Here is a 21,215-nt window from a genome sequence, read left to right on the forward strand (position 1 = left end):
GGAGGAACACAGACACTGGCTGCTGTCAGCCTCTGTCTGTTTTCCTCCTGTGTTCCCCTGAGATCCAGCGTGCGGCACTTGTGCCCGCCCACGAAGGCGGCGCCGATCGGCATTCATCAAATCAATCGGCGCCGATCGGCATTCATCAAATCAAATCGGTGACTTTCTAATATATATATATATATATATACACACACACATATACATATGTGTGTATAAAAAGTATAAAAGCGTAATTAGAAAATGTATTACCTTCATTAAGTCTATGGCATCCTTTGCATCCCTTTCAAAAAAGTCCATAGGGTAGTCCCGATGTGGTGGAATAGAGAGTCCATATCCACGAGGGTCCCAAGCAATTAATGTAAAATCCTTCTTATTGAATTGTTTGAGCTGAGGTCCAAAGTCTGTCTGACTACTTCCTGTACAAATAAAAACCAAAATATAATTAAACAAAAAAAAGTTACAGTTTTATGTATTGGGTTAGTTACTAATATGACAAATGAAACCTACAGCTGAATACCAGAAAGACTGAGAAGACTATAACTTAGCTATTTTAGCATACCCCCAATGTAATATCTTAAAGCCCAGTGGGACTCGGGAGGCAGCTTTGAAGTGGCAATAGCCTTAAAGTGAGTTATTTGGGTTTTATTGCTTTGAACAACATCATCAGTCTAAAGCTACATACAAATGCTAGAGAATTGTCACCCAAGATGAGAGAACACTTGTGAAAAAATTTAGCATGTGTACAGTGGCCCCCTGACATTGTTCTTCAACCTACCATTGCTGAGCTACAGAACACCTCCCTCTTTCATCTACATAAAATATGGAGAAGTGTTCTGTAATTCAGACGGTTTTCCAAATTGTAGTTAGTTGGATTTCAGCAAAATAGTTTGAACAGTAGTTAGTACTTTCAGCAAAACATAGAACATGGGAAAATATGCATGCATTACAAAATTGAACTAAATATATATTTTTCAGACTTATATTCTGCACACTTTGGAACCCTACCTAGTACTCCTGGGAGTAATAGGACTGCATGATCACCTCTACCAGTGCGCTGGTAATGAAGATTACCACCATTGATTTTCACTCTTCCTGAAGTGACTGAAGTACTGAAAGAAAAAAATTTTATGTTAAAGCACAGAAAGTACAGTAGATCCTCTGCATGAACAATAAAACATCTCGTAAGTTTATCAGGAAAGAATATATGACAGATGGTTGACAGGAACAGTTTACCACTTATTCTTGCAGTAACTTAGTAAAATAGACCTGAGAGGTATTGCATTTACACATACAGTAAATGTAATACTTTTGTACTATTAAAACCAATGATCACCCCCAAACGCACCTTACCAGCACATTGCATTGCATTGACAAATTAGGTAAAATTAGGAAAATAGGTAAGGCCCTGTGAGGTCTATTTCAGCTATCCCATTGAGGAGATTTCACTTCCTGCCCAAAAGAGTCTGCAGTCATTGGAATCTTTTTCTCCGAAGCAAAAGGACATCCACTAATAGACTTGTCTCCAAAACAGATTTCCCTTAAGTTTTGTTCTTGTGTTCCAGAGACACTGTTCACTGTTGGACCAATAGCAATGGGCCTGATTTATTAAAGCTGTCCAAGGCTGGAGAGGATACACTTTCATCAGAGAAACTGGGCAATCCAGCAAACCTGAAATGGATTCCTAAAAGTAATTTGCTAGCAAATGTTTTGAATCCTGGACCAGATCCATTCCAGGTTTTCCAGATCACCCAGCTTCACTGATGAAAGCCTCTCCTCTCCAGACTTGGAGAGCTTTAATAAATCAGGCGCAAAAACTCCAGTAGTGTTGCTCAAAGTTCAAGTTTACCTCGAAATTCACTTAGTTGGCAAAGTAAACAAACTTTGAGTCAAAGTGGATGCAGGAAGACGACTTCATAGAGCTTTATATTATTAAGCTCTATATACTCTGCCAATATCATGGGTTTGACCATGCTCAAACATTTACCTGTGCAGTTTTGTGTGTAGAGCAGTTCATCAGAGGTCTCTTTCCATTGGGTCCCCGGCATTTTCTCTTCTTCCTATGTTACCCAACACAGGTGCAAGATTGGGTGAAGAAGATGGGAAAAAATGTGCCGATTTTTTGTCCCTTTTGATGAAGGGGCTCCTTCTGCGCATGCTCGAGATGCTCAGGCATGCACAGAAGGAGCAGCCAAGAGCCTTCGGGGATGTATGAAATAGGTTTCCCAGGGGGCTTTGCGCTCCTATTCATTAGGGGGCGGTGCTATGCCCTTTTTTTCTTAAAAAAACAAACAGACATTTTACCTTACATTAAAGGGTTGTCTACCCTTTTATGTGAAGTAAAAATTCTAAGTTTAGGTAAACTAACTAAGCTATGACCACTTCAGATGATTCTGATCATGTGTACATTGGTCCCCCAACACCAGTCATCAATCTATTGTGGAAAAGGACTGCTGTGCCCTTACAATGAAGGAGGGCACAGTGGGTACTGCTCGCTAGTCCTCCCTCTTCATAAAGCAGAAAGGCCCACTGTATGTACAGTGCTCATAGTAACACATTATCCAACCTGTTAATTCTATCATGGCCACATCCCTATTCAGTACCAAAATTTGTAAAGTTCCACCAATTCATGGGACTTTTAGGGCCAAAAAAATTTGATATTTACAATTATTTTGTATTTTAAGAAACTTACTTTAAAGTACGTTTCTTTTAAGATAATTGTGAAAATTGAAGTCTGTTGGCCCTAAAAGTCCCATGAATCGGTGGAACTTTACATATTTTATGTACAGTGGTTTTTCATCTGTCGCTGAAAATAATCACAAAAGATAGCTTGTAGCAACAATCATCTAACATGCATTGAACATCTGTACAGGGTTTTAGTCTGCTCTTCTCACCCCAGTGTCCTTGGTGACAAGAAAAGAGGGATGCTAATGTCAGAGGGCACCCAACAAGATGGCATCACCTTCTATCTGCCACATCACCTTCTACCTGCACACAGGTGGGAATGTCACCTGACACTGTATAAAATATGTGCAGAAAAAGTTCACACACCAAAGACCCAGCTCTCCTCTCACCCCTGCATACTATGACACCTCACTATAAACACTCAGGCTTTCTAATAAACAAAGAAACAGGAACACATTATGACGAAAAAAAACAGTCCCATTTTACATTGTATGTCACCCTGTAGAAGACATGTTATTAATGAAGAGGGTTCAGGGCCTTTACCAGAAAAGTGCAGCGGGTGAGTGAGGCAGTGCAGGCCGCAGTACACCGTGCAGGAGCGGATTAGTAGCCCGCTGAAGTACACAGGACACAGCCATGTCTGCACAGCCTCATGAGGATCCTCCCTTTTAAACTAACAGTCTGCCTGCTGATTACTACAGAGCTGACAGGCAGCCATCACTGCCCTCTACAGGATAAATAGCTATAAGCCCATAGTTTCCTTTTGTTGCTGCAATTCATATAAGACCAACCAGCCAGCAGTAGGCCACCATTTACATAATTGGGATGGCTGTCTGTAAGTCACTGTGACTCTGATTTTTCAGTCAGTGCCTTTGTTACTATGAGGAAAGTGAATGTTGGGATGTCACCATGGAATTGTCACCCCTTTCTGTTTCTCCTTTATTATGAAAAGGTATTAAGCATTTAATTGTTATGCCTCATTGTTTAGGTGTATCTGTGAGGTGGGGGTTTCCTTGTTTTTCTATTTCTTTCAGGTAACAGGCTATCAGTGTCACTGGGCAGAAAATCTAACATGAGAAGATGTTGCTATGCAGTTTACCATAAATCTTAAGCCTGATTGGCAGTTTACCTTTTGGAGGGAAAAAATCTGTCCATTGAGGTGGCACTGCACCCTTTAAATTCTGGTGCAAAGGCTTTCTGTCACTTTTTACCTCAGAACATTCCCCAGCTTCACCTAGTCAGAATTCCACCCTTCCTTTTTTTTCTTTGTTACAGTCATTGTTTATGAGGTAACATCACCTGTGACGATCAGCTCTCTCAAACTCACCCTGCACAAAGATTTTCCAGCACCCTGCGCAAAAGTTTTCAGCAACAATCTAAAAACCATCAGGCTGAGAATTTCTGTCATGGGGCAAGAATAATTAATCTGTTACCCCTTGCCAAACACACACTCACAGGTAGACTGCCACCACCTGCTTAGACAGCAGCACGCACCGTTACCCTTTGATAACCGTAGTTATGATTCTGCTTCTTTTAGTACTATCTGTGTTCACTTTTTATAGTGGCATTCAAGAGAAACCCTCAAGAAAAGAGGTCAGCTATCTCTGTTGTTTGTAACCCATTACATCCATATTGTCACTTACCAGAGTCAGAATCCACTTGGAGCAAGCTTGTCCAGACAAGATGAGAAGAGTTTAGGAGATTCACTAGAGCATTGCACGTTTGGAGATCGACTTTGCTATGGACTGCTGCCGGGTTATGGCCCTTAAGCACACAGTAGAGCCATACAGCAAGGTACCAAAATGGCAGAAAATTTTAGTCAGAAACAAGTCATGGAAGGCAGCAATTAGGCACAGTCAGGATCTGGCAGAAGTTGGTAACCAGAAGTGTAGCAGATGGAGACCAAAGGTCACAGGTGCACAAATGAATGCTGGAACATATATAGTCACAGGATATACCTGGATCATTGAAGGGCTTAGGCAACGTACACACATGCAATTGCAATTTATCGTCCTATAACACAGCCCAAAAAAAAGTTTTTTTTCACTTTCCAAGGTTTTTTTTAATATATTTAGTGTATTTCAGGTCTGCTGAATCCAGAAAAGACATCAGTTTATTTGAATTGGCTCTGGTTCTTACAGGAATCGGAATAGACGATTTTACCAACAACACGTTAACACAGCATATTATTATCAATCTTAACTTTCACTGATGTTTTGCATTTTATATATTAAATGTAGCATTATTTTCATGAAACTTTCATTTGCCTTTTTTAATTCATACAATTTTCTTTTTTACAGAAATATGAGTTCTTCAAGAAGTTGTTTAAATGAACCTAATGTATTTTGCTACATTTGTAGTGAAAATTCTCAGCAAAAACAGAGAAGAAACATAACAGAATGTGTGACACAAGCAAATCTTTTATATTTTGGTATTAAACTTGGAGACCAAGATAAATATTGGGCTCCCCATATGGTATGCAAAACTTGTGTAGAGTGTCAGTGGAAAAATGGAAAACTGAAAAGCTTAAAATTTAGTGTACCTACGATATGGCGAGAGCCCAAAAATCATCATAATGATTGTTATTTTTGTGCAGTGATTGTAAAAGGTTTCAATCGTTACAAGAAAAACAAGTGGGAGTACCCTGATTTGGAATTAGCCAGACGACCTGTGCCGCACGGTGATGATGTTCCCATACCAGTGTTCAGTACACTCCCTGATATTCCAGTTTCTGACATGAAGGATATACAGAGTTTGGAGTGTAATCCAGAAGTTAGCAGTGGAAGTGAATATGAAGGAAGTGTTTCATCAAACCAGCAGTTCTCCCAAGAAGAGCTGAATGATTTATTACATGATCCAAGTCTGTCAAAACAAGCATCCGAACTTTTAGCATCCAGGCTAAAAGAAAAGAACTGTCTGAGACCAGAATTTAAAATACCGGTTTATAGGACAAGAGAGGTGACACTCCAACCATATTTCAGTGAAGATGGAGACTTTGTGTACTGTTGTAACATCCCTGGACTACTAGCCCATATGGGAGTACTAGAACACCGAGCAAAAGACTGTCAGCTTATCATAGACAGTTCCACTCGAAGTTTGAAATCTGTTTTACTGCATAATGGTAACTGCTATGAATCAAATCCAATTGGTCACTCAACAAAACTTAAAGAAGAATATGAAAATATCAAAATGGTCTTAAAAAAGTATTGCTGTCATAAACACCAATGGTCCATGTGTGTTGATTTAAAAATGGTGAACTTTCTACTTGGACAGCAAAGTGGATACACAAAGTACTCATGTTTCATCTGCTTGTGGGATAGTGGAGCAAAGCAGGATCACTGGAAAAAGTGACATGGACTCCAAGGGAAAACATAAAAAAAGGTGCAGTGAACATCATTAATGGTAGATTAATGGAGCCAATGGTAGACAAGGAAAAAATCATTTTCCCTCCACTACACATAAAGTTGGGATTAATTAAGCAATTTGTTAGAGCTCTGATATAGGACGGTGATTGCTTCAAATACATTTGTAGATTCTTTCCTGGACTGAGTACTGAAAAATTAAAAGCAGGAATCTTTGATGGACCCCAGAACTGGTAAATTATTCAAATTTCACAAGTTACATGACTGATACTGAAGCTTCTGCCTGGCACAGCTATGCCATGGTTTCTTAAGAACTTCTTGGGTAACCATAAAGTACAAAATTATGAAGAACTGGTACAAAATGTGCTCCTAAATTTTAAAAATTTGGGTGCTATTATGAGCATAAAGGTACACTATCTCCTTAGCCATTTGCAAAAATTTCCATAAAACCTTGGCGATATCAGTGACGAACAAGGGGAGAGGTTCCATCAAGATATAAAGGTGATGGAAGAAAGGTATCAGGGAATATGGGATAGACACATGATGGCAGACTACTGCTGGGGCCTTCAATGTGATTGTTCTGATCATCAGCACAAAAGGAAACCATAAAAACCAAGTTTTTCAATTACTTCTTTGTGATTAGTTCTGTAAATATACTGAATATAGAATATTTTGACATTTTTTCAAAAATTTAATTTTGTATACGTAGGCATATCTAGTTTAATTTTGCCTTATTTTCATGTTTCATTAGTTTTCTATGAGGTTATTATTGAGGTAATTATTTAAAAAACTAGAGCCAATCTAGCAAAAACAATACCATACTTAGAATCTGTGCATCAAACATAACCTAAAATGACTTTAATCTGTTTGGCAAGAAAATGTTTGTTGATCAGTGTACAAAAAAAGTGAACAGCGACGGCGATGAACGAGGTATGCTGCTGGAAACGACAAACCGTCCTGGCGGATCTGATTGGGCGACGTTCGTTCAGTGATCGTGGATGGTTCTGCGGTACACTTTCTCCGGTACATGTCACTTCCCGCATTCAGACTTATGTATTTAGCAAAAAAGAAAACAGCTGCAGCCACATTTAAAAAAAAAATATAATATATCAGATTTCCATGTTTTTATCATCAATAACTAATGCATGGCTGATCTCATTGCTATTGATCTATACACATTTTTAAAAAGGTACAATTTATATATATATTTTAAAAACATTGTGTCACGATGGCTTTTGGTTGCAATGATCCTAATTACCACCGACATCAGGAGGTAGAGCAAATACATTACTGCCAGAACAACGTTTCAGGAGCTTTGTATATGGGATGTTCTGTTTGATCCTGTTCTGGTAAAATGTTTCAACTTTAACATACAATACCTGACTGCCTACCATGACATAACCTCTCAGTCTGACTTCTGGTACACTGAAGAACAGAGACAGGTAATATAAATACTAAAGGATGTATTAATAACTATTTCACCCAATAATTTGGCTGTATTTTTATTCACAGCCTTTTGAATCCCTATCCATTACTTATTTTAATGCATTTAAAACTAAGACTCATTCTGCCACCTAGTGGCCTTTTATGGATGAGCACAGCAGTCTCCGGTTAGTACCACTGACTGTCACACATCAGGCCATTGCTCATACAACAATGAATGTTTTTTTTTTAAAGATTAAAGAGTAAATATATGTACAAAATATATACAATTACATTATTTCACATTAGCTGCTAGTTCACCTAAAAGTGATATTTTTATGTTCAGTGGAGCTTGATGCATTGGATTCCATAAATCTGGAATAATTTAACAAATCTTACTGCCATAATTCACCTTGACTTGGAAGCTTGGAACCTATTTCATGTTTGCATTTTGTGTTTATAGTGTAGATCTAATGCTGTACTACATAGTATCTAAACATATAAAATTTATATTTTGGAGAACCTAAAAAGTCTTAAAAATATATATGTATTCTTTTTACCTTATGTAATATACAATACACTGTAACTCTGCCCTTTTCAGTGACACCCAGCATGCGCGGTGTGGAGCTGGTGAGTTTAGTGGTCCGTCGGTCCGAAAAAGTTGGTGACCACTGATCTAAGACAAAAATGCATCAGTCAGAGTTTTGCTATATGCATATGTTCCTGAGAGAGCCCAGTGATTACCATGGGACAAAAAAAACTAAACTTGTCCATTTGGCACAACGTCTGCATGTGTTATAGTCACAACAGGAAAATTTAAACTAGTCTTTAAAGTCTTGGTACTTTCTGGAACAAAATGCTATCTTGGAATCTTGGATCTATGGAAATAAAATCTATGTTGGGAATGATAGAAGATCTTGGCATGATTTGTTATTGATAGAAAACCACTAATTTTGTGATGAAGATTCAGATTATTTGATTTCATTCTTCTTTCCAAGTACCTAGAAAAACTAATAAAAAAGAATGCTGTTATGCCCCCCCCTCCCCTTTTACCTTAATGATACCTAGATTGTCCTAGAGCCAAGCACTTTCCTATGAATTCTGGGGTAAGCACTTACCCCTAGGGCTGGAAAGCACTATGGGTAGCTAGGGTTAGGTTTAATTAACTAATTGTGACTGCCTTTAATGTCTGAATTTAAAAACAGTAGTAGGCTTTCGGTGGTCCTTGGTCAAATTGCTACACAAGCATTTAGGCAAAGTTGGACTCTTTAGGTGTTTGCACAACCATTGTTTAGCTGAATAAGTTCCATTAGAAGGTCTTTTTCTCCCAAATCATACAGGGCTTTAGCAACCTTGCCAACTGTAGCGTTTTTAGATCCTTCTTTCATTTGCCACTTGTACAACATTTGGAAAACTTTCTCTTTCAGTCCATCTCGTTCATAGTCATGGTCAATTTCTTCAATTTCTGGCTGCCGAAATCCAACTTTGCGAGCAAACTCCTTCCATTTCTTAGACAGATTCTCTGTCAGAAGATGAATCTGGTGTTCGTTCACTAATAAATTGTTCCCTGAAATTCACATATAAAAAAATCAACTTTGAGGTAACCTGTATTAAAAGATGGCCATCACTGATCACTTCTCCTCCCAAAATTACAGTACAACTTCCCTGACTGTGATAGTGACCCTCTGCCTTAGGAACTTTGAGTTATTGTCCCAGAACATACACATAGTAGCTGTGCTGACTTCACTTCAGGCAACTAGTATTTTGTTTTTCTGGATAGATTATTAATGGCAGCAGTTTTTTTGAGGTATGGAGCAAATTGAAGAACCAACCGTTTTTATAAGTGTGCTCTAAAATAAACTATTGATATTGCACTGGATCTATGAATTTCTGTAAGGAACACTAGCTTTACTGAAAGCTAGATATTCTAAAACATCAACTGTATGAGCTGCTGACTCAAACCAAGTATAAAGTATATACTTTTATGACACTCAATTACAGCATGATTGTTTTGAGGACTGAAGCATATTGACGTCAGACACAGCTAGGCTTCTAGCATTTTCGTATTGAAGCGTGCAATGTCAGCTACAAATATAAGAAAACCATAACAATAAACCTCTCTCATTTGCTCCCTCTTGTCCTGTTAAATATACATTTGACAAAGCAGACATAGGAATTAACAATATGCCTAAATCTGATTAAAGTGGAGAAAAATACCTGATCATGTCAGAAACACATAGCTGTCATGTGCACACTCCCTGTGTTATCTCAATAGGGCTAATTATCTTGGAGTACAGAACAATTAGTTATCTTGCAGAAATGAAGAGAGGTTCATAGATTTTTCAAGACATTTGACATGACAGAAGTAGAAATATAGAGTACATAGGAGCCTAAACAGCTCTGCAATCCTATTTCTAAAGAGAACTTTGGAACGTGAGCTTGTACTCATCTACTGAGCTTGTATGTATGCATAGGTCCAGCAACATGGATTTTACCATGAATCAGTACAGAATCTCCAGGTTTAGGGCTAGGCAAATATAAAACTGGGAGAGTTGGTGGGAGGTAGAAGCAATGCAATATAAATATCACCAAAGGTTCTGTTTAGGTCAGTGTTCTGGGTCCTTTACGCATATGAGTTTGCTGCTTCTGAAGCTTATTATGAGGGTGTTGCAGTATTACACTGGCTGGTGAGTTGTCTTTATTCACTTTGTTTTAACTGCAGATGTGATCATAAAATAGGAGAACAGCCTTTATAAACCAATAATGGTTAATATTTCTATTTGCCTATGGCAACATGGAAGCAGTTACAGCCATTTATGGCAAAAAATGGTCATTGTGTGCATGTGACATAGTACAAATGATCCACCAATTTGGCTTATTTGTGACGGTTGCAAGAAAAAAGCCACCACTCAAGAAAGACCATAATAAGTCTTGATTGAGCGTTGCAATTGGTAAAAGGTTTTATGATCAGATAGCACCAAAATAAAATGATTTAGCCTCAACATATCCAGTGGAAAGCCAATACAGCTCACAAGCCAAAAGAATCACCTACAGTAAAGTACAGAGGTGGTAGCATTCTGTTTTGGGAGCGTTTCTCCATAGCAGGGACTGGGGCACTTGCCAGGACAGAAAAAATGGAGCAAAAGACAGTTCATTTCTTGAAGAAATTATTCTGATGTAAAAAAGGTAAATGTCTAAATCGTAGTCCTAATCTGATTGAACAGTTCTTCAAAGAAGAGTGGCTGGCTGTGCACAGTTGGTAGAGAAGTATCCTAAAATACCCAAGGCTAGAATTAAAGAAAAAGGGGTTCCACAAAGTGTGCACAGGGAGGGTGATCATCCATGTATCTTGGTGATTTTTGTAACTGGTACTATTACTGTATATCATCAAAAAAGTGTTTTGGATGGTATGCATTGGACGTGGAGCTTGAAAAATATGTTTTCTGTGTCTTCATTTGCAAAGCAACAAAATGTGAATATTTCAGAGGGGGTGATTCTTTTCTATACTGTATATGTAATGGCTAAAAATGTTTTAAACCAGCGTTCAATTTCCCACCAACATTGCAAGTTATACAGATATCCTTAGATTAGCACAAGTGGAACACTTACTGGTGTTTATCTATCATTGTGACTATCCACAAAACATGGACAGTGGTTGGGGAAAAAGAATCTCTGTAAGGGGCATTCATAAAGCACCACTATGGCATTATGTGTTGCTACACAAACAAAACAGATTGTATGGGATTGTTACATAAAATTCATGCTCGCCTTCCAAAAGGAAATTCATGTTCCAATCAGGTAATTGTGATTAGAGTAATAGGTAGGGAAGAAATAATTAGTGACAAGATTAAATCTCATAAACAAAAATCAATACATACCGAACAAATGTTGATACTGCTCATGATTCATATTCTGAGTAAAATGCATATTCGTTGGTGGTGGGTTCTCAACTAACATGTAATTACCATTTCCAATCTGAACGGCTCTACTGTTTGATATAGTTACGTTGATAGGTTTATCTATAAATCAATAGCAAAAAGCATGATAAATATCCAGACTTACACAATAGGATGTAAATACTTGTCACAGTATGGACATTCCTCCACTTACACACAATGAACTTGTTAAAGGAAACCTGGACTGAGAGAGATAATTAGGCTACCATTGCTGATCTCCTTTTTAAAAATGGTACTGTTATCGCACTTTAGACTTTAGGGTTTAGGGTTACTCCACCATTGCCTGGACTAAAGGTGTTACTCCATCACCAGCAGTTTAGCAGCATTTCAGGCAGCAAGGGAGCAATGTCCATTAGGTAACTTGGAAGCTACACTTATTTCCGTTGTTCACCTTTTATATGCAAGTAAATTCAAGACTTCTGTCCACTAATAGGACTGCTGACCTATATATTAACCCCTATACTCTAGACCAGCGGTTGCCAACCACTGAAAATTTTGGTGGTCCGTGGCTCTTGCCTGTGCACCCCGAGCGGGGTCAGAAGGACCCTGCTAGGATGAAACGCACCAACAAGAGCTGCAAACCATGTCCCCCGCACAGATCCCAGGCTCAAGGAGGTGGGCGGGTTTTGTCTCTGGACACAATCTGCCCACTCTCCCATCACAGGTCTGAGCCTTCGAATGGGCGGGTTCTGGCATCATGACATGACTAAAGGGGAAGTTTCCTCCCCTTTGAGTGACACTTAACTATCCTGCACATGTGCAGTCCAAAGCCAGTAAATTTAGTGATCCGCCGGTCCGAAGAGGTTGACGACCGCTGCTCTAGGCTGCTGTTTATTAAATGGGTTCATAACAATAGTCATGGGCACCTGCATGCTTAGTACAAATGTTCTATCTTAAAGCGTAACTAAAGTAAAAAAAAAAATAAAAATTTAGAGCAGGCAGATTCCTAATTGCAGAAAGGAAAGTAATGCCCCTTCTGCAATAAAATAAACTTACCTGACTGTTTGGTACTTTTTAAGTACATTTACTTTTCCTACATCAGGCACTGCCATCTTAACCCAGTCCTCTTTTTGGTTTAGGATCTTTGGCCTTTTGATTGGCCAGGCTGGAATGACATAACTCTCGAGCATTTGCAGCCAGGGGTATCCCAGGATTTTTGGCAACATATGCTGAGCTGTGCATGTGCAGAAAGTACATCTCCTGTTCGTTCTCCAATAAAAGACCTTTGTGCTTAGAATTCTTTTTTTACATTGAGTTCAACATTATTAGTGAACACTATCCTATGAATTCCTGTCCCTAAAGCCCCTGGAGAGGAATGTCCTGTCCAGAGGCACAACTATAGCCATAACTACCCACATGGAGCCATGGATTCGGAGAGGAAAGGGAGTGATATATAGTACAGCCCCCCTTACTGCCTCTTACTCTCTTTCAAGTAGGATGACTATAGGTGAATGTGCTGCCTAACACAACTGGAATGAGAGGTCAAATGAGAGAGGCAAGGAGAAAAAGGTGAAAAATACAGTGCCTGCTTATACCTTAAAGAGGCATAGTGGGAAAAATGAGACAGAAAACAGGGAAGCATGTTAAAGCAACAGCCAGAAAAGAAAAATGCACATAAAGAACATATAAAGTATACATATACATTTCAAAATGTTTACTACTAAATGTTATAGTCACTTCATTTTATAACCAGAATGCATGTTGTAACTGCTACTGTTAGACCTTACCTGTGTTGTAACTGGCCGGAGCATAACTTTCTGACCAACCAAAGTTTCCCTTAGGAAAAAAGTTATTCCCAATTGTACCTAATATTAAAAAAATAAAAATAAATTGATATAAAAAAAGCAAAGGTAACACGTAAAATGTTCGGCTTTATTAAAAGACAACAGCATACTGATGTATCATATACTGTAAGGTAAAAAAAAACAACAGAAATAGAAACTGATCTGCTTTTAAGCTGTAAAGTTTTGATGGGCACTTGTGCAGAACATATAAATGTCCAGTTATTACAATGTCTACAAAAATTACAATCTACATAAATTCATAAAAACAAAAAAAAATACATCCTCTTTCCAGTGTAAAATTTCAATATTAAGACATCAAGAGTAAAAAAAAAACCATATAGTCCTTAGCAGGGTGTAAAATTAGGTAAATACAACCTCAGCCCATACAGATGTGTTCAATGTGTTTCCTGATCCCCGTTTCTTTTTCTGCTGACCTGTAATTTACTTCATGGATACAGCTGTGTCGCTTTGTACTTTAGGGTTGTAACCTATTCATTTATTTTTCTGTATATTGATTACAATGTATTTTTTTATTGCAAAATGCTAACAAAACCAGATTTACCCATAAATACATAAAAAATTAGGTACACTCTTACTATTTCTATAGGAATTAGGAAAGACAGTAGCAGCTAGGTGCTGCTAATTTATTTCACTTGATTCATTGATTATCAGCAAATGTGACCACCTCTACAAATGTTTTGGAGCATTCAGGTGTGTGTTAACATAATGCTAAGGAGGAAAGCCAATGGTAGGCAGCAATGGTCCTAGAGCAATAATTTTTGCTGACCCTCAACCTGGGAAGGGTTATAATGCCACTTCCAAATAATTTTAAGTCAGTCATTCTACTGTGAGAAAGATTATTCACTAGTAGAAAACATTCAAGACAGTTGCTAGATCTTCCTAGGAGTGGACATTCCTGCAAAATCACCCAGACTATGCAATGCCCAAATTGCAAAAAAACCCAAAATCTTAGACTCTAAAGGCCTTAGTTAGTAAGTTAAAAATGAAAGTTCATGACAGTATGAACAAGAAAATACAACATTTTTGAAAAGTTGCCAGTAGAAAGCATGTTTTCTCTAAAAATAATATGGTATCATGACTTAGGGTTGCAAAGTTGCATTTGAACAAACCACAGGACATCTGGAGGAATGTCCTTTGGACAGACAAGGGATATTTGGCTATAATACACAGTGTCATGTTTAGAAAAAAATGAACACAGCATATCAGCGCAAACACATCATACCATCTTTCAAGCACAATGCTGGAGTTGTACTGATTTGGACTTGCAGAGGTACTTGGGCACCTTGTAGTCATTGAGTTGACCATGATCTCTTTTGTATAACAAAGTATTCTTGAAACAAGTGTGTGCCATCTGTGCAACAGCTAAAGCTTGGCTATATTTGGGTCATGCAACAGAACAATTATCCCAAGCACACCAGCAAATGTACAATGACTGAAAAAAAAAGAATTAAGGTGTTGCAATGGCCCAGTTAAAGTGCAGACCTCAACCTGACAGGTGCAGTGCGTATTACAATAGCACACAAACCTCAACAAACTAAAGCAATGTTATAAAGGAAATTGGATTCCTCCACAAATATATGACAGACTTATAAGGCCATACAGAAAACAAAGACTTCAAGTGATCACTAATAAAGGTGGTCCTACAAACTATTGAATAATGGACGTGGATTGTGTTGTGTTTTGTTTTAAACCTGATGTTAGATTGAAATAAATTTAGAACCTTCTGAAGCTACCAATACAGATTTACCTGGCAAAAACGTTTTTGGACAGTTTGGGTCACTTTGCCAGGAAAGACATAGTGAAGATACCTCAGCAGTTCCGTAGACTTAAGCTTAAACAAATTAATCATTTAAAAGCACTATTTTACTTTTACACTTTACTAATTCTTTTTTTTGCCAACTTAGTAATGAGCTACAGCATTGCAGTCTATCAGATGTACATTACTATCTGAAAAAAAAGGATACCCATGTTCTGAAAAATGTCCATATCATCTCAATCTGAGATGCTTGGGTGGGCAAACAGGACCCACAGCCCTCACCAGCTTCCCCATGTCTGCCCACATGTTTCCTTACACTTATATCATATTGATGATCTACAGATTTGGTTTCTGGAGTAGAGTAGAAAACAGCACTGCACCAGGCTATGTCCACCTATGACATAACTCTCTTGCATTTGCAGCCAGGGGTATGCCAAGATTTCTGGCAACATATGCTGAGCTGTGTCTGTGCAGAAAGTACATCTCCTGTTCCTTCTTCAATAAAAGACCTTTGTGCTTACACCTTTTTTTTACATTTAGTTCAACATTAATAGTGAACACTATCCAGCTTCTCTTCAAACAGAAACAAAAAAAGTCTAACTTCAGCTTTAAGTCCCTTAGGTAGGAGGCACTGACCCAAGGGCGTCATTCCTTTAACTGACATTTTGCTCCTATTGGCACAGTGAAATCATTTCTTCATTGACACATGGGCACCATTATGACCATTGACGCATGACGCATTGAGGGCATGTTTTACTGTCAGAGACATTGAGACATTATTTGTTCCCACGATTACTGGGACATTTTTTACCCTCACTGACCACTGATATTAGTGCATTTATTACTAACAATGTCACAGAAAATTCTGATAAAAGTTGAACTGTTAAGCTATTTAAAGGTTACAAAAAGGTTTCAGAATGAGATTTTAGCTACAACAACTTTTTCTATCCTTTTAGTATAGGTTTTCCTGTCTGATCAGTAACTCATGTACAGTGAATAATATTCAAAGTAGACATTAAACGAAAACATGCATCAGCAATACTGTAAGGCTTACACTTACCTACTGTGTGGCTGATATCACTTACAAATGGATAGTTTGTGTGCTGTGGGAAAAGAGTTGGCTTCCCCGATTCTGCAACAGGAACTTTAGTATAATCATTCACCATAGAACCATGCAATCCTTGCAAGTCTTCACATTGTGCATGAGGATGTGCCTCTGGTTGAGGTGTATTAGTTGACATAGCTGAAAGGTGTGGATTGAACATTCTTTGGTGTTCCTTAGGCAAAACATAGTTATAGTGTAGCTCATAAGGCCTTGGGACATGCTCATATGTGTGGCCTGGCGCCATTTGAGCAGGTTGTTGAGGGCTTTGCTGTTGATTGGCAGACGTAGCCTTCCCTGGATCATTAAACACCCTACGACTTTTGAGCTCACTTAGATTAGCTGAGTTTGAAGGATTAGTTACATTGTCAAAACGACTGCCCATCTGATGATAATTAATTTCATCTTGTAGCTTTCGCTGTAAATCTTCATTGTGTGTTTCTTCCTCACATTCTACTGGCTCATTGGAAGCCCTAAACAAATTCTCATTCACATTTTGTTGTCCCAAACCCAGGGAGCTATGCAGTGATTGGGGCGTATCTAGAGCAGAACAAAACATAGAGAACAAATTGACATAGAAATTCGAATCAACCCAGATTTGACCCTATCCTCAAATTCCTATTGTAAACCCACTGTGGGTAATACTATTTTAACAGCAGCAAGCGCACATCCAAACAATGTTCAAAAGGAATTTGTAGAAATTGTTCTGATTTTGAGCAGGCAGCGAAAGAGCTACAAACTAGATTAGTAGCACACGGCTATAGCCAAAAAACCCTAAAAAAGGCATACCACAGAACTAAGTGTAGATTTGTCCAAAAAAGTTATATAGAGTTCTAGCAAATCATTAAAACCTGTGTAATTACATGTTTTTCTGACCAACATGATAAATTACTTGATATTTGTAAGCAATACTGGCTCTTGTTGACGTCTGATCCAAATATCAATAAATTTATAGCTCCCTACCCACACACTACCCTCTTTAAAAATAAATTAGGTAAAAGTCACTTTCAAAATTGGTCAACAACAAAAAATGATGCATCAATAGAAATGTTTCCCTGTGGTAAATGCAATTACTGTAATTGGATTTAGAGAGGTTCTGATAAATTTCTTATCCCTAAAAATATAAAAATTAAGTTGAATGGATTTGTAGACTGCAACACCACAGGGCTGGTATATTTAGCTTTTTGCAGTTGCGGAAGGTACAATGTTAGAAAAAAAAAGACCTTTCCGAAAAAAGAATATACAAACATCTTTATAATATAAAAAGTGGAAGATTGTTGATCCCTTAGAGTCATCATATGGGAACGTACCATATATTCAACCTAGAAAAAATGAAGATTTATTGCTCTAGAAAAGGTCTATCCTGACCCTAGAGGTAGTAATTCTGATAAAAGATTTCTACACAGAGAAACAAAATGGATATTTAACTTGGAAGCTACAAAATTTCCAAATTTTTGAATGAATGTATCAGCTTTTAGGCTGGGTCTACACAGCTTGTTTCCCCAGCATTTAACCTGAGACTTTTAAAAGCCTATTTTTGAAATTCAGGCTTTTTAAAGCGCCTGAATTATCATATATATAATGATAATTTATATATATATATAAGTTGCAGCTCTTAAATCTACTCCTGAAGAAGTAAACTGGTTTTACAAAACGCGTAAGAAAAGAGGAAATACTGAAATCTGAATTTATCGTAATATAGGCAGTGATGATGAACAACTATGCACCTAATATTCCAGATCTTTCCAAAGCTATATTATAAAGGGAAGACAGCATTGTCAGGGTCCTCTCCTCCTCCCTGCAGATTTGTGATTTCCAGTCCCTATTTATTGTACAGTGCTGTGTAAAATGTTGACATTCTACAAATAAAGATTATTAATATTAACAATAATACAATTAATAACATACCTCTTGTTTGCATACTGGGAAGTTCTGCATCACAGTCTATCTGCAAAGATGCCATCCTTGCAATAAATGGCTCTGGTTTAGGGTATTCTTTCTAAATGTATTAAAAAGGAGACTAATGAAATAGTATATACTATAGCAGAGAAAGTTTTACACATTTAAATTGAGACATATGCAGTAGTCAAAATGTAGGAAAGCATCAATTCTGAAGCCTTTTGAGCATGTTGGAACTATACCATTTTATATTTTGCTCTGCATTGTCCATTGCCCAAATATTATGAACAATATCAACAGTAGAAGTAGGGGAAATACAGACTGCAGGGACTCTGTTGGCCACAAAATAATGTGCCAAAAGGTAGCATATGGCCCGTTTCAGGTTGGACAGCAGGGTTTTAGAGTATAGTGTTCATCTCATTAGAAGCTATCTCACATAATGTCACTATTTATAAAGCAGTGAATATGACATTCACTGAAACATTTTTTTGTGGATGAAGGCTTTTTAAATAGACCTCAATTTAGTATCAAAGTCCTGGTAATTCACATAATGTATTTCCTCCAGGACTGAAAGCTTATATCATATTTTGGCTCCATTCTGCTGTATCATGGTATTGATATATATGTGTTACTATATGTACATTCTTTTACCAAATTTTATAAATGTGTTAATACATGGTATTGTTAATGTATTCTTCTTGGTCCTTGTTTTAGGAAAGTTTATTGTGCTATCCTGTAATGGCAATGTTCCTGCTACAACATTGGTACTTTACCATCATAAACATTTACATATTGCAAAGATCCATAACTTTCACTCAGGTGCACAAGTTTTAATTGCTCTATATATAGCACTGTGCTAAATGTGTTTCAGGATGTGAGTTTCAACACTGGCGTAGGATGGGGGGTTTTAGTGGTCGCAATGGCAACCAGGCCCCTACTTCCAAAGGTCCAGTATCATCTTGCAAAGGTCCAAAGGTCCATCCATCACTTTGGGATGTCAAGATGGGTGAATACTAAAAGGTGAACAAGACCAGGCTCTGTATACAGACCCACAGCAAAATGTGGTGCTAGCCAGAACTTGGGCTGGGACAAGGTTCACTTCCAGGCTTATGAAGCAGCACCCTCCTTGTGCATCTGCACCTGTCAGTTACCCATTCTACTTATTCTGCTGAAGCCACTGCAAAAGCATTGGAGCAGGTAGGTCTGCAATGAGCGGGTTTGTCACTGTGTGGGCTGTGAGGGGGTCCGTCACAGAGGAGGTCTTCTCCAGAATTGCAAAAGAGGGTAGGACCCAGGTCCAAATTCCGCTTTGGGACCCCTAGTGGGAGTCTGACCCAGAGGGGTCTGCATTGCAAGAGGTTTGCAGTTGAGATGTATCTGCACTGAAGAAGGTCTTGAACTTATGTGGGGGGTCACTGTGGGTGGTACCTGCTCTAAGGAGGCTTGTAACCATGGAGGAGTCTACTCTCAGTGGGCCTGGCTGTGCTGTGAGTAAAAAAGGTGCAGAATTGTGACTGGGGCACAGGTACAAATGCTGCATTGGGGTCCAGTGGCCTGTAGTTATGCTACTGGGTTTAAAACTATAGTTTTTTTGGAAAACTGAGTTATGACTGGTTCATTTTCTGCCCTAAATAAAACATGCCTATACTTTTCTTCCTCGTCCAGAGCATTATATGTTAAGCCTAAATATACAGTATATAGTATATTACAGTAATTTTGTACTTGCCTGCAATTTAGCCATATCCCGCTTAATGTCCTTTTCATATTTTTCACAATACACAGGCATGAATTGTTTTTCACAGTCTGCAACACAAGTGATACACAGGAATCATATTCAACTAAAACTGCATTTCCGTTTTATTTCCTCTCCTGTCCATAATTATATTAAGGGAACAGATGTCATCTTGGACTTTTTTTTGTCTAGGTGCAAGAACCACTTAGCTCTCCAGGCTTTGTTTGTAACTCTCTTCTTCTAGTTGACTGGGCCTAATACTAAGCCTGAATTAATTGGCTACATGAGTTTTAGTAGACTACCTCTATTCATCCATGTACTTATGTATGCATTGCATATTAAAGGATATACAACCAGGAAAAGTCCATGCAAGAACTGTGCTCAGCTAAGAAGAAAAAAGTTGTGATGTTCTGTATGCATCAAATATTATATCTATTCTAAAAACTTTCCTTCTAAAAACTTACCTTCAAAAGAAGGCCTTTCATTTGGATCATCCTTCCAGCATTCCTTCATGAGGTCCGCTGCCTCTTTTAGGCTCTCTTGAATATCCTCTGTCATGTCTGGTCTTTGGCCGTCTTGCACACATATTGACAGTTGTGCTTCATTAATGACATCTAAGAAAACAAACAAATTAAAAACAATAGGACATTCATTCATTATTTTTTAAAGTCTAAAATCAGCAATCTTTTTTTTTTGGACAAAGCAGGAAAGGATTAGAGCCTCTGTTGCGCTTCTACAGTACACCATCCCTTTCCTGATTTTTGGTGTTGGTTAACCTTAGGGTTCCCACTAAATGGTGCAACCTGAAACCCTGACAATGCTCCATGCATGTATACTCTGCTCTGCTTGAATGTTCATGCTTAGTGAATGACTCCTCATAGCACTTTTCTGATCTTCTTTCACTAAAGAGCATTGTCCTTATGTCTATGATCAACATAAAGCTTTCTGAATCTTTATTGAAAGCTTTTGTAATCAGTAACAATAAACTTATTTTAATTGTTTTCTTTTGGTCTGCTAAATATACTATTGAAAATGTTTTGTTATGCCTGTTCTAAAAGTGGCAAAAATACCTGTTTTACCTGTCTTGCCAGATAATCTAGCGAGCTTCTAATTGCATGTAGTGAGATTACTAAAATCCTAAAAACCGTAAACCTCTTAGAAATATAGCATATGACCACTGAAGAATAGGGAACATTCAGTGCTGTAACATAACACAGTAATGTCCTTTATGGGTCTGAGTTATTGAAGCTCTCCAAGACTGGAGAGGATACACTTTCATCAGTGAAGCTGGGTGATTCAGCAAATCATATAGGAAGCTTTGGTTAGATAGAAACTGGGGTATGATAAATTAGTACCGTATTTTTCGGACTATAAGACGCACTTTTTCTTCCCCAAAACTGGGGGGGAAAAGTGGGTGCGTCTTATACACCGAATACATATTAAATATACCGGTAATTAAAAAAAATCATACTCACCCGATCCCGCGATGCTGTGGG

General features: G+C 38.0%; 2 protein-coding genes across 3 annotated transcripts in view; both read right to left on the reverse strand.

The window, feature by feature from the left end:
* BPHL (biphenyl hydrolase like) overlaps positions 1-4,589 on the reverse strand; it is a 16,243-nt gene extending 11,654 nt beyond the window's left edge. The window contains exons 1-3 of the mRNA XM_072411784.1: positions 3,229-4,589; positions 1,009-1,112; positions 253-419 (exon numbers count right to left, since the gene is read on the reverse strand). Of these exons, the coding sequence (XP_072267885.1) occupies positions 253-419; positions 1,009-1,112; positions 3,229-3,323 (366 nt within the window). The 5' untranslated portion in view covers positions 3,324-4,589. The remainder of the gene's footprint in view (positions 1-252; positions 420-1,008; positions 1,113-3,228) is intronic.
* A 132-nt stretch (positions 4,590-4,721) lies between these two features.
* Positions 4,722-21,215, reverse strand: part of RIPK1 (receptor interacting serine/threonine kinase 1) — a 24,489-nt gene continuing 7,995 nt past the window's right edge. The window contains exons 6-13 of one of the 2 annotated variants that reach the window (XR_011920854.1): positions 20,184-20,333; positions 19,714-19,790; positions 17,997-18,087; positions 16,047-16,628; positions 13,153-13,230; positions 11,348-11,488; positions 8,030-9,036; positions 4,722-7,123 (exon numbers count right to left, since the gene is read on the reverse strand). Coding sequence is in view for 1 of the 2 variants with exons in the window: in XM_072411783.1 (XP_072267884.1) it covers positions 8,738-9,036; positions 11,348-11,488; positions 13,153-13,230; positions 16,047-16,628; positions 17,997-18,087; positions 19,714-19,790; positions 20,184-20,333 (1,418 nt within the window). In the remaining variant the exon portion in view is untranslated. Of the gene's footprint in view, positions 9,037-11,347; positions 11,489-13,152; positions 13,231-16,046; positions 16,629-17,996; positions 18,088-19,713; positions 19,791-20,183; positions 20,334-21,215 lie in introns of both variants that reach the window. The other variant, XM_072411783.1, reaches the window with a different exon arrangement.

This window comes from Pyxicephalus adspersus, chromosome 5 (genome assembly GCF_032062135.1).
Source record: "Pyxicephalus adspersus chromosome 5, UCB_Pads_2.0, whole genome shotgun sequence".
Classification (NCBI taxonomy): domain Eukaryota; kingdom Metazoa; phylum Chordata; class Amphibia; order Anura; family Pyxicephalidae; genus Pyxicephalus; species Pyxicephalus adspersus.